The sequence below is a fragment of the Pogoniulus pusillus genome, chromosome 25, assembly GCF_015220805.1.
Source record: "Pogoniulus pusillus isolate bPogPus1 chromosome 25, bPogPus1.pri, whole genome shotgun sequence".
NCBI classification, from domain to species: domain Eukaryota; kingdom Metazoa; phylum Chordata; class Aves; order Piciformes; family Lybiidae; genus Pogoniulus; species Pogoniulus pusillus.
Genome location: NC_087288.1, coordinates 9,302,337 through 9,315,231, shown reverse-complemented (window position 1 = coordinate 9,315,231; position 12,895 = coordinate 9,302,337). Strand labels below are relative to the sequence as shown.

The window sequence follows — 12,895 nt, the reverse complement described above, 5'->3', positions numbered from 1 at the left end:
CTTCTGCCTTGAGGATCTTCAAGATTTTCCTGTGCTTGCAAGTGACAAGCTGTTTACTTTTTCATTCTAAGACTTCCAAATAAGACTGTGTTTTTTTTCTCTTCTAGATAGCTTCCAACCTGAAAACCCAAACAAGACAAGTACTTGTAGAGTACAAGAACAGTTCAGTACAGAACAAGGAGAGTATTTCTACAGTAAGTTTTGCATATATTATTAAGATGGTGTCTGCATCTAATGGATCTAAATTAGAATTTCAGAAGGAAAAAAAAAACAAATGAAGATTTATTTTTCCTCCTTCTGAGTATATTCAGGACATTTAGTCACAGTTTCTCTTTGCTAAGAACTCCATGAGTATTTAGAAGCTTGCTGTCTGCCATAACTAATACCTTTGCTGCTGGTTTTAGTGGTTAAGACAGTGACTGCCAAGGGGTAAGAGTCAGGACCAAACATGTGAAACAGCACAAAGCTTTAAGTACAGATTTCCAGAGCTATGCACATCTATATAATTAAAAGGGGACAGTCCCGTGAGCCTAGGCAGTGGTTACAAAAGTTCTCACAAGTGCAAACAGGTTTGTGGTTGTGGAGCAATTCCAAGGACAGTAATTTTCTACTAGGTGTGGGACTGGCAGTTTAACAGGCAGGCAGTGGCTGTTGTCATTTCTAGTGGAAGGTTGATCTAGTGTTGATTTGGGATCTAAAGTGAAGTCCAGGTGTTTTTTATTCCTGAAAAATCCACCATGATGCTACAGAAAAGAGTGCAGATCTTTAGCCTCATGCCTCTTCCGGTTCCCAGTGGTTCTCTCACTTAAGGCATCTCTGAAAATCGAGATGAAGGTAGCATTACCCCTGGCTTCCTCCCTCAGAGTGTATCAAACCACAGATTGTGCACCTTGTGAAACCATGTCAAACCTGCACAAGGAGCTTGGAGCATCTGCTGCCCTGCAGTAGGATGTGCCAGAGGAGATCGTCTCCTTTCACTGTCTGGGCACTAATAAAAGAGGAGCTGAGTGGTTCCTGATGAGGTGCTAAGCTTAAGGCTGTGGGATCCAGAAGCAGTGGGTGTGAACTGAGGAGCTGGCAGTTAGCACACCCATCAGAAACTGGAAAGGGCAATTTAGACAGCAGGGTGCTAGCTGATGCTTGGAGGGAGGATGGGTGGTGTGTCCCTTAGGAAATTATGGGCAGGGCTGGAAGGACTGACAAGTACTAGTAGCCTTTTTTAATAGGAGAGAAATGTCCTAACTGCAGGTGGATATCTAGCTTCCTTGTTTCACACACAGCTCTGAGAGTGGTGGCTCCTAGCTTGCTGTTTCAAAGCTGCGCTGAAAGTGGGACGTAAGCACGCTCACTTTCAGAACCTCTCTGCTGCCCCAGTCCTCACTCTAGAGTGGCTCTGCTTGAAGCTGCAATGTATTCCAAAGCCACTGAACTCAGCTCTTCCTTTCCTTTGACGTGTAAATCTGAGAAGATGAAGGAATTGGTTAGTAATGCCCTATTTCTGCTCAAATGAGGAACAAGAAGTGAAATAGTAGTGTTTTAGTTAAAAGAGGCTTGTTGCTCACAGGCATTGTTTCCCCATGTTCCTCCCAAGGTAGTGAGCTGCTGAAACCTATTGTTCTGAGTTCTCCAGGTGCTCAGCAACTTTGCTGCCCATAACAGCACTGAATGAGTCAGACAGGATAGGCTGAAAAGATTTTTTGTTTTGATTCACATCCTGGCATGTAGGAGTGGCCAGAAAATATATTGTGAAAATGTACAGCATGAGATTTAAAGATTAAAAGTAAATAAATTTAATTGCAGGGCCCAGGGGTGGAAGTCAGGACAGGCAGGGTTTTGTCAGGCGGTGGTGTCCAGTCTCCTAGATGCTGTTCAGCACTAAGTCACAGGGTTCATTCTGAGGTAAAATGTTTGGGGGTTTTGCCTTTACTGCTTCAACTAGAAGGATGTTCTAGGGCCTGAGATGCTTTGTTAGGTGATGGCTTTTATTTTCTATCATAAAAGGATTCACACAGAGTTCTGTTTTCATATTCAACATTATCTTTGAATTCACACACCATTCTCCAAGGTTTATGGCAGATGGCAACCATACCTTCTGTCTCAGCTTTCATTCTGCTGCATTAAACAAGCCATGCTCTCGTAACCTCATAAAATAGACTGTTCTTTTCCTTGGATGTGCTAGCAAATCATCTCTGGATATGCTAGATTAGCTGCCTGTCACCGAGGAAAGGTGCTCAGAACCATGTGCACTTTCCCAAGGAGATGACAGAACCTGCTGGCATGAACATTTTCCTGCCATAGCTCCCCAGTTATGCATTCTAAGATAATTGTTTGCTTTTTATGCCATTGCTTTGTATTGATAATGGTACTCATCTTCTACCTGTTGACTACAATTGCATCTTTCTCTTCCTCAGTTACTTCTATTTTATGATCCTGTACATCAGTTTTAACAGTTCATTCATTTTAACAGCAATTCTTTTCATGTTGTCCTTTTTTTCGGTTGGTCTCCTCAGGTCTCCTTTTTTTTTTTTCCCCCTGCCAAGATCATCAAAGGAAAATATGAAACAAAGATCAGATCTAAGAATAATACCTCAGAATGTCACTGATAACCTCCCTAATTCCAGTACTTTCCATTCAACTCCACTCAACACTGTTTCCCCTTTGCCAGCACTTTACTTTTTCTAGAGTACCCTTGAGGGAGGCTTGAGGTGAAAACAGCAGGTCTGCATTTCCCTGGAAGTATGGAACATGTCTAAGAAACTGAAAAGTTATTGTAGCTTTTCTGTAGACTTCTGCTTTATTAGATCTAGTCTCAAAAGTGCGACTCCACGTTCCACTCCTTTCAGTTTTCAGTCTGGGGATGTAAGAGCACTTGAAGCTCTTGACTTTTTTGGTACTTACTTGAGGTAGTTCCCACTTGTCATTCTCATTATTTGCCTTCCTTCACCTCTAATTAATATTATCACTGGAGAAAAACGTCAACAAAACCACAATTATATTTACTTAATAGTGAGCCACATTCGGCATAAAAACGTAGCAGAAATTATCTGAGTTTTTATCCAGTTGTGTCCTGCTTTCAACCCCTCAGGCAGCCTGGGCTCAAGCCCTGTGAAAATAGATTTATCACTGCATGGATTTTTTAGAGATTACCAATCTTTGGATTTAGATCCTTACTAGGTTTACAGCACTAGGTTAGAACCCCTAAAAGGCCTTCTTGGAAGCTGCTACTTTTGTTCTTCTAGTTGGCTACTTAAATCACTGAGTAGTCTAGATTTGTCAGATCTGTGCTCAAATCTGCTCGTGATTGTGTATGATCTCTACACAGCTGTTGGTGCATAAACATTTTATGGTGCTAGGCATTCATGAACACTTGGCACCTCAAATTCTCGGGTTCTTAACTATGTAGCTGTCTCTCTTTGTTCCCACCTTCTCCTCCTGCCCATACCTCCTAATCTTTTCCTTCAGGTGTGTGACTAGTGTGGAGACTTGGCGTTATTTCATTGCTCATCCATTGACCAAAGCTGCCTCATTTGCAGCTTGCTGGACTCAAATTCTCCCTTGACTTTATTTTAAAGAGCTGCCTGGGGAGTCCTCAGCACAAGCACATAGATTTGTTGGAGCAGTCCAGAGGAGAGCAAAGGAATGTGATCAGAGGTCTGGAGCATCTCTGCTGTAGGGATGGGCTGAGAGAGTTTGGATTATTGTCCAGCCTGGAGAAAGCTCCAGGGTGACCTTACAGCGGCCGTTCACTACCTAGAAAGCAAGCTGGGGACACACTTTATAGCAGAGCCTGATGGGACAGGGCAAGGGCTGATGGATTTAAACTAAAGGAGGGCGATTCAGACAGGATAGAAGGAAGACATTTTTTACAGAGCGTGGTGAAACCCTGTCTCCTGTTGGCCAGAGAGGCGGTAGATACCCCATCCCCGGAACCATTCCGCGTCAGGTTGTTTGGGGCTCTAAGCAACCTGCTCTGGTTGCAGATAGTGCTGCTGACTTCAGCGGAGTTGGCGTAGATGGCCCTTAAAGGGTCTCTGCAACCCACAGCAGTCCGTGAAACGCACACTACCATCCGGGGTTGCGCCGCCGTCTCTAAGACCTGCCCGCGCCTCCCGTTCCTTCAGCACTGCCTGGTTTAAGCCCTCTCCGGTGCCCCTGCCCCGTCCCGGCCGGCCCCGCAACACCACAGGCTGCGATCGCCGCCCAAGCCCGGCGGCGCCAGCAGGCCCGCGCGGGGCGGGGCGGGGCCATCAGGGCAGCGCTGGGTGCTGATAGGCCAGCGGGCAGGGAGGGGCGGGCGCAGCGCTGGGGCCTCTGCTCGGCTGCCTCTGCGCCTGGAGGTGAGCTCGGGCGGCCCCGGCAGCCCCTGGGCGCGGCGGTCTGCGCGGAGGGCAGGTAGGCTTCGGGGGGAAGGACGGGACCGCGGCCCTGTCCCGCAGCACTCGCGGGGCGGTGTGACAGCGGCTGGCGGCCTCCCGCTGATTGCTCTCTAGGCTTGGTGGGGGTGGTGGCAGCTGTGGTGCCGCGGGAGCCGCCGCAGCGGGCGGGCCGCGGCCGGCCCTTGCTGCCCTTCGCGCCCCGCCGTGATACTCAGCTCTGCCCGGCCCTTGCCGCCGCAAGCTCGCAGGGCCGTGTCGGCCCGGCCGTGCTGCGCGGGGCAGGGCGGCAAAGCGGCGGCGACCGTGTGGGGAACGGCGGTGCGGGGAGCTGCGGTGGTCTCATTGGGGCTGTCGGTGAGGTGTTCCGTCTTGCCCCGGCTCACTGAAGCGGCCTTGGGGTACCCTCCGGGCCCTGAGGGGGCTCACACTGCTAACTGCCCGTGATCGGTCTGAGCGGCAGCTGGCTATCTGCTGTGGGTGGGGAACGAGGGGAGCTGTAAGTGAGCAGAGCCAACCTGGGTAGCTCTGGAACTGGAACTTTCTCAGCTTGGCTGCCGCACGAGGCAGGGTGCCGTGGTGCGAGCGGGCCCCGCACACCTGTTGGAGAAAGCAGCGCGAGTGTGCTCCCATCCCGGTGTGCTGTACTGGGCGGTGATGAGGCTGCGTCTCCAACACCGGGCTCAGTTTTGGGCCTCTCACTACAAGAAGGACACTGAGGTGCTGGAGCATGTCCACAGAAGGGCAGTGCGGTTGGCAAAGGGTTTGGAGAGCAAGTCTGTTGGGAAGCAGCTGAGGGAACTGAAGTTCTTTAAGTCTGGAGAAGAGGGGGCCAAGGGCAGACCTCATTGCTTTCTACAGCTCCGTGAAAGAAGGTTATAGTGAGCTGGCACTTGGTCTCTTCTATCTAGTATCAGATGATGGAACAAGAGGAAATGGCCTCAAATTGCACCAGGGGAGGTTTAGATTAGATACTAGGAAAAAAAATCTTTATGGAATGGCATTGAAACTGGCTGTTCACGGAGGTGGTGGCATCCCTGTCCCTGGAGGTGTTCAAAAAACATGTAGATGTGGCACTCTGGGACATGGTTTAATTGTTATGGTGGTTGATGGTTGAATCTCATGATTGTAGAGGTCTTTTCCAACTGAAACAGTTCTGTGATTCCCTGCATGTAATATGTCTGCCACTCATGCTGTGAATTTTATGGGCCAAAAAGAGAGAGTTTGTGTGTGTGGAGTCTTGTTCTCTGAACTTAATTTGTTTTCATGAGCACACAGAAGTACATGACAGGCAGTCCATTATACATGGGTACAGTCAAAAATAGTATCACAGTGGTGACAAGTTCTGCTATCAAAGCTCTAGGACAATAGTATTTCATCACTTGAAATACTTTAGCATTTGCAAGTTTATTTTATAGCACTTGCAGGAAAACTTTGTGCTGTAAGACAAATTTCAAACTGCAAATTCTGGATCATGTGGAAACGTTGGATCCTGTTTTATACACAGGGGCACTGTGTGCTTCTCTGTAACGTGTGGCTCTTAGGGAACCTGTAGGTTCTCTTCAGTCTTGTCAACATGACTGCATCTGATAACTCCAAGTTTTCTTTTTTCCAATGGTATTTCTACTTTTTGTTTTCAGATTCTATTCACTTAGAACATATGGCTGGCAAATAGTAAGTATGATACAGAACTCTGTTTAGCTATGTTTGGTGGTAGTTTGGTGATGCTGTGAACAAGCAATTTTTTTTCTCATTGAATTTAACATATGCACATATTATATTTGGTTAGAAGGGACCCTTAAAGGTCATTCTTGATCAACTCCTCTGCAGTGAGCAGGGGCACTTCCAACTAGATCAGGCTTTCTCTTAACCATTTTTTTCTGTCTGAACTCATCTTACCAATGTAGGGAAATCATTGCTCTTCTGGAAGGCCTTCTGTGCCATTTCACCAGGACTTCTCACCTTTAGGTCTTTGATATTATTAGTACCTCAGGCTGTTGTGTTTTCACTCAGAACAGAAGTCGCTATGAGGACAGTGTCTTTTTTCTTTTCTTTGGCATAGTTTCCAACCTTCTGCTTTCCTTTTGCTTTTCCATATGTGCATGTGTGACATTAGCTGGTTGTGAAGCTCCTGTCCGTGAGCTAGCAGATTCTGGAGGTCGTTACAGGTGTAGAGCATGTCCTTGCCTGGCCATGACATAGTTCAGTACTGTGTAATGACATGGTAATACATTTCCAGATCCAAACTAAAATCCCATGGTGTAAGGATGTGCATGCTTTGGTCAGGGGGTGTTTGCATCACTGTAAATATGTGGAACCATTCTTTACAGAGTTGGGTCACTGCATGCAGTTGGGTTTTTAGTGTCACCTACCCAACATCAGGGGTTGTTTCCCTGCCTGGTTTGCTCTGGTAGTTCATGTGCTGAATCCTTTTCACTCAGGTCACAAATAATGTTCTCTCTGGCCCCTTAATGCAGAAGTTGCACTGGATACTTGTAGACACACAGATTCTCTTCTGTCCAGTCTGTTTTCCTTTGTGCATTGAACAGTTTTTTTGGTAATAATTTTCACATGTGTGTTGATTTCTACTTCCAGCAAATTCTGTCATTGTACTTTACAACTCACACCTGTTCCCGCTTCCATCTGCTCAGTCAGGTCAGGCTACTTTTTTCTCAGTGTTGTGCTGGCAGCACTCTCCAGAAAGCTTTGTAATTCCTGTCTTATCTTTTTACAACATTAGAGCTTCACCTATCGGTTTCATCTATCAGCTCTTCTGTACTCATGTGTATTACTTGTTTCTCTGTGGTTTTTGTGAGGGTGTCTTGATGTGCTGCTGCCTTTTGTTTTGTTTTGACATAACCTTTGAACAAGTATCAGATGTCAGCAGATTTACTGATGCCCTACAGAGATTTAATGGGTGACTTGAAGCTTAAGAGACTTCCTGGTCCCCCATACAGAAAAATCATTGCTGTCATGTTTATTGCTGTTTAGAATCTAAACTCTAAATTTTCCTTATTGAATGAAAATAATAATGGGAATCATTAGTGATGTTTCTGACCTTGTTGACTCTATGAATGCTTAAGCCAATGCAGGTTAATAATGCTGTGGGAAAAAAATAGTCCTGCTCTTCCCAGTGGCCTCCTTGATCTTCCCTTTGTGCTGACACATGCATTTGTGCAGCTGCATATGACTGAGGAAATAAACTAGTTGGAGTAAAATGAACATCTTTCTATGTGGGCCTCCTTTGAAAGCTGAGGACAGGATGAACTGTACATGGTTTGCAAGAGGAGGAGGAGGTGGTTTTCATTTATTTAAAGATTAGCATCTGTAATCTACTGCTAAAATACCTTTTTTATTAGAATGTAGATTGTCAGGTTCCCAAGTAGCATGACAAATTTATTTGGGGAAGCATTAGAATAAATGTATTCACACAGCTTGTTTTGTGTGAAGGTACAGCCTCCAAAAGAAGTCTCAACTAGAGACTTCCTGTTTACTTGTGTGCAGATTAAATGTAGTCAAAACATCCAGAAATATGAGTCCAGCAGGTCTAGGGCCGTTCTCTTCGCCTTGTACTCTGCCCCACACTTGTAATACTGTATCCAGTTTTAGGCTCCCCAGTTCAAGAGAGCCTGGGATCTACTGGACAGAGTCCAATGGAGAGCTGTAAAGATGATGAAGAGAATTTAACCTCTCTTTTCTGAAGAAAGACTCAGAGACCTGGGGGCTGTTTAGTTTTGAGAAGGGCAAGGGGGGAGTCTTCTTAATGCCTATAAATGTCTGAGGGGTGAGTGTCAAGGTGGAACTGCCAGGCTCTCTTTGGTGGTGCCCAGTGACAGGGCAAGGGATGACAGGTACGAACTGGAACACAGGGTGTTCCACTTCAACATGAGGAGAAACTTAGTTACTGTGAAGGTGCCAGAGCACTGGAGCAGGCTGCCCAGAGAGATTGTGGATTCTCCTTCTCTGGGACCTGCGTGACCGGCCCTAGGTGATCCTGCTTTGGCAGGGGGGTTGGACTCAATCTCCAGATGTCCCTTAGCAACCTCTACCATTCTGTGATTTTTGCAGATCTATGTGTTTAAGCTCCACAAATTCTCTCTGTTAAGCAAACAGGCTAAACAAATTCCTGAGTAAAGAGCACTGTATAGTGATGTCCAGAGTTAAAAGTCAGGTTGATTTTACTGTATTTAACAATGAAAATTCAAGATGCAGAATTTCAGTTTTTCATCTGTGAGATGTAGTACCCAATAGTGCAACAATGCCTTTTTCTATTAAAAACAGTGGATTTTGTTACTTGCTACTAAATGTGCCCAAGTAGATGTCTTAGAAATGGTATCCAGCTCTCCTTAGATCTTCGCATGTGAGCTGCATTTGGAGTGTGGTTTGGTATAGCTGTTATAAGATGTCACTGTAGCTCTGTACAGCTGTTGAATCTTTCACCTCTCTCCTAGCTTGCTCTGACGCCTGAAACGTTGACTGGAGACAACACCAGGGTGGAGGTTACAACACTGTGGTGAGTATGCTATTTTAAAACTGAGGGGAGAAGCTGGGAAAGAAGCTGATAGGGAATCAGGAGGCCAGGAGTGAATCACTCCGTGATGAATTGTTTGCAGCTTTGTGTGGGAAGATGAAAGCGCTGAGGATTTTAACAGAGGAGAAGGTGGTAGCTGATAGCACATTCTGGCTCATGGTGAAGGAAGGGAATATGCATGCAGGGTGTGAGGACAGGTACTTGATGGTTTGCATTTTCATAAAGCTGTAAAACATGCTGTCCATCATCACTGTGGGGTGGCCAATTACAGAGTTACTATTTTTGCTATTGCTCGAGTGGAAAACTGGGGAAAAGTGAGGAAGAAATTCTCTCTAGTGAGGGTGGGTGAGACACACTGGAATAGGTTGCCCAGGGAGGTCATGGATGCCTCCTCCCTGGAGGTTTTCAAAGCCGGGTTGGATGAGGCCTTGAGCAACCTGGGTTAGTGGGAGATATCCCTGCCCATCATGGGAAGGTTGGAACTAGGTGGTCTTTAAGGTCCCTTCCAAACCAAAACTGACCTTGACACCATACTCTACTAGCTTTTACTAATTATGAATTTGTAAGGATGCACTGGTGGAATTGTGTAGGCAAAGGAAGGGCTTCAGACTCATTGCACATAGTATCTTATGGTGGTAGAACTAATCAAAAATACTTCTAATGAGGCTATTTATTCCTTTTGTTCCTCTTAAAGTGGCTTTCTAGAAGATGACCATAGAGGATCTCCCAGAACCTTCCTTAGAAGGAGATTACCTCACAGAAAGAGAGCGATTCTTATTCCCAAGCTCTGAAACATATGTTACTTTTGCTGTTGCTGCAGCACCGATGCCTTTGGATTGTGGTATGTCATTTTTACAGAAGATTCATTTGTGATCAGCAGAAAATAGATCTGGGTAGTAATTTTTTAGGAAAAATCTCATCTCCTGCATGTTAACTGACTTCTCTGTTAACTTGTGAAAGGCAATGAGAGATGAAGACAGGTGCTTTCTCTCTTTTTCTTACTGCATACATTTTAAACTAGAATATCTTTTTCTGCTTACTCTTCTACCTGTGGTCAGATTTTTGTAGGCTTTTTACATCTCTCCACGTAGAACTGGATATTGTGTTAAGATGCAAAATGGCAGTAACTTAATGTAGTTAAACATGTATGTTGCATTTTGAAACCTCTAGATTTACACTTCTCGTGTGTTCAGTCTGTGAAACTAGACTATGGGGGCTGTTTGTGTTGGAAATGTACGTGTTTGTGATGGCAAGGGCTGGGAAATGAACGTTAGAAAATTACAGCAAGTATCAGTGATCAGCTTGCAACATTTTGGTGAGTTGTCCTCACCTGTGAAAGTCATAATAATATTTTAAACAGGATATGCAGTATTTTAAGTGTCACTGTAGGTAAGGATCTTCCTAGACAGCTACAATTATAATGCCTTTGGATTGTGGTATGCAATTTTAACAGAAAACTAATTTGTGATCAGCAGATCAGGGTTGGACTTGATGATCTGTGAGGTCTCTTCCAACCTTGGTGATACTGTGATACTGTGATACTGTGAAAATAAATTGCAATGGTAATTTTTTAGGGAAAATATCATCTCCTGCATGTTAATTGAATTCTCTGTTACTGCCCTGCAGGGACACCTCTCGCTAGACCAGGGTGCTCAAAGCCTCTGCTAGCCTTGTCTTAAATACTTCAGGGATGAGGCGTCCGCAGCTTCCCTGGGCCACTTGTTTCAGTGTCCTACCACCCTTCTAGTGAGGAACTTCTTCCTAATGTCTAATCTAAATCTGCTCTAGTTTAAAACTGTTGCCCCTTGTCGTATCACCACAGGCCCTTTTAAAAAGTCCCTCCCTAGCTTTCCTGTAGACTCCCTTCAGATACTGGAAAGCTACTGTAAGGTCTTCTTGGAGCCTTCTCCAGGCTGAACAAGCCCAACTTCCTCCCCCTCTCTGTTCAGGAGAGGTGCTCCAGCCCTCTGATCATACCTTATGGCCCTCCTCTGGACCCTCTCGAACCTATCTGTGTCCTTGTTTTGGGGTGTGATAAGGGTTTTTTGTTTTCTTTTAGCATGCTACATGCAACTAAAAATTGATGCTAACTATCAGTGAATCTGTCCTCCTTTTTTTTAAGCAAGGCAATGTGGTTATAGTAACTCCAGATAGTGAGGAAGTGAGCTCCATACCTGCTTTTACCTGTTAATCCAATCTAGAAGCGTGGTGTGCTTCGTTTGAGGAAAGGTTCTGATCGTTCATCTGGTGGTAGTTCATACCATGTCACACACCCAGACTGCTGATGCTTTATTTTACTTAACCTATGTGTCTATTCTGAGACCTTGTAGCTGTGATTGATGCAAGGTGACATGGTGCATTTGTTGGGAACCCTTCTAAAAGACAACTCCCTGATAGCTGAAGTGAGGGTAAAAGCTCGGTGTTTGCCGTGATTCAGTCACCTGCTGATGACAGTAGGTTCTGCTTCTACTCCATCTCCTAATAGCTGTTGCTATCCAGATTTTCAGATCATTCTCCTGAGTTGAAAAAACCTCCAGATTTAAAATACAGTTTGTGTATAGATAGGCATATACATGCAGCTGTAAGTAACATGAAGTATCATACTTTAATACTACAGTGGTTTTGACACCTGTGTTTGCGTTGGCTGAAGCAGTATGAGGCTTAAAATATCAAAAACATATCTTTCTTTTTTTCTTTTACCTTGATGTTGGTTTGGTGGCTGAAGTTTTAAACATGCTTGTTACCTGCAGCAGCCACCAGCAGAGGCTGATATATTGATGAAATACCTGAAGAGAATGGAGGCCATGAAATTCCTTCTGGATTTGTACATGAGTTTGTGTTTTGGTGTTTAATGTGATGGGAGAAGAAGGAAAAGCCATGTTTTGTAGCATCTGGAGAAATCATGTACATAATCACTGAGAGATCAAGAGGCTTGTCTGTGCTTGGGAGCAGCTTAGAATCAGCAGTCTTTGGCTAGCTTGAAGCAAGAGTAAACCCTTATTAGCACAGTTACTGCACATCTGTCTTAGTCCTTGCCTAAACTTCAAAAACAGTCTTGCAGTGCTGTTTGTATTGGTTGCTGATTCAAAGCTGTTTCAGAAGCATAAACAAGACCTTAGTATGAAAGGTAAAGTAGAGCAAGTGCTAAAGAAAATGTTGGATATTAATTCAACGTTCTGATTGTCCAGTGTAGTTAGTAGTGAAGTGACACTCTTTGCTGATCTTTGAGTTGGAAAACTAGATGCATGGTCATGGTAAAACTTAAAGCTGTACCTAATGATTACTTTGTGTTTGTTTTTATTTTAACAGAGTTTTCTTTCTTTGACCCAAATGATGCAGCGTGCCAAGAAATACTTTTTGACCCCAAAACATCGGTTTCTGAGTTGTTTGCAATCCTGAGGCAGTGGGTTCCACAGGTCCAGCAGAATATTGATATTATTGGGAATGAGGTGAGGCATAACTGAAGATCCTTTTAATGCTTTTGCTGTTGAAGAAATACTATGTTGACAGCAACTACAGACACTTCAGAAGCAGAACTAATCATAAATGCACAGTACAGTTTCTGCCTTTTATCAAGCAGTTACTGAGCAGTGCTTTGCATTTCACATGTCAGCTTTCGCTTGGAAAGACAATGGTTAAAAGTGCGTTTGGATAGATGGTAGAAAATGTTTTCTCAAAGCAATTGTTTAGGCACCCTTCAGCTTGGTGTGTTCCTTTCTTAGCAGTGATCATGAGCTCCAATATATGAAGTTAAAAGGAGGCCTGACCTCAAGTGAGGTGCAAAATGAGTTAAGATCTGCAATCTCTTTGCACCTGCAGTAGGCTTCCAGAAGTTGCCTTGTCTCCAGTAATTCCATTTGACTTTCTTTTTTCCCCTTCTGGATTAACAGGCTTTTGAAAGACAGTTGGGGGAATACTGTAAAGATTCTTCTGCTGTAGTATAAGTGGGAGCTTTTTTGGTGGGAGGAGGGGGAGGATTGTTGAGAGATCC

At 44.6% G+C, this 12,895-nt stretch overlaps 1 protein-coding gene across 5 annotated transcripts in view; it reads left to right on the top strand.

Moving 5' to 3' along the window:
* CLIP4 (CAP-Gly domain containing linker protein family member 4) overlaps nucleotides 1-12,895 on the top strand; it is a 59,745-nt gene that overhangs the window by 20,075 nt on the left and 26,775 nt on the right. For 2 of the 5 annotated variants that reach the window (XM_064164359.1, XM_064164358.1), the window contains exons 4-8: nucleotides 108-194; nucleotides 6,014-6,047; nucleotides 8,825-8,886; nucleotides 9,599-9,745; nucleotides 12,214-12,353. In XM_064164359.1, coding sequence (XP_064020429.1) covers nucleotides 9,613-9,745; nucleotides 12,214-12,353 — 273 coding nt within the window. In that variant the 5' untranslated portion in view covers nucleotides 108-194; nucleotides 6,014-6,047; nucleotides 8,825-8,886; nucleotides 9,599-9,612. Of the gene's footprint in view, nucleotides 1-107; nucleotides 195-4,289; nucleotides 4,393-6,013; nucleotides 6,048-8,824; nucleotides 8,887-9,598; nucleotides 9,746-12,213; nucleotides 12,354-12,895 lie in introns of those variants that run through there. The other 3 variants (XM_064164360.1, XM_064164361.1, XM_064164362.1) reach the window with 3 other exon arrangements.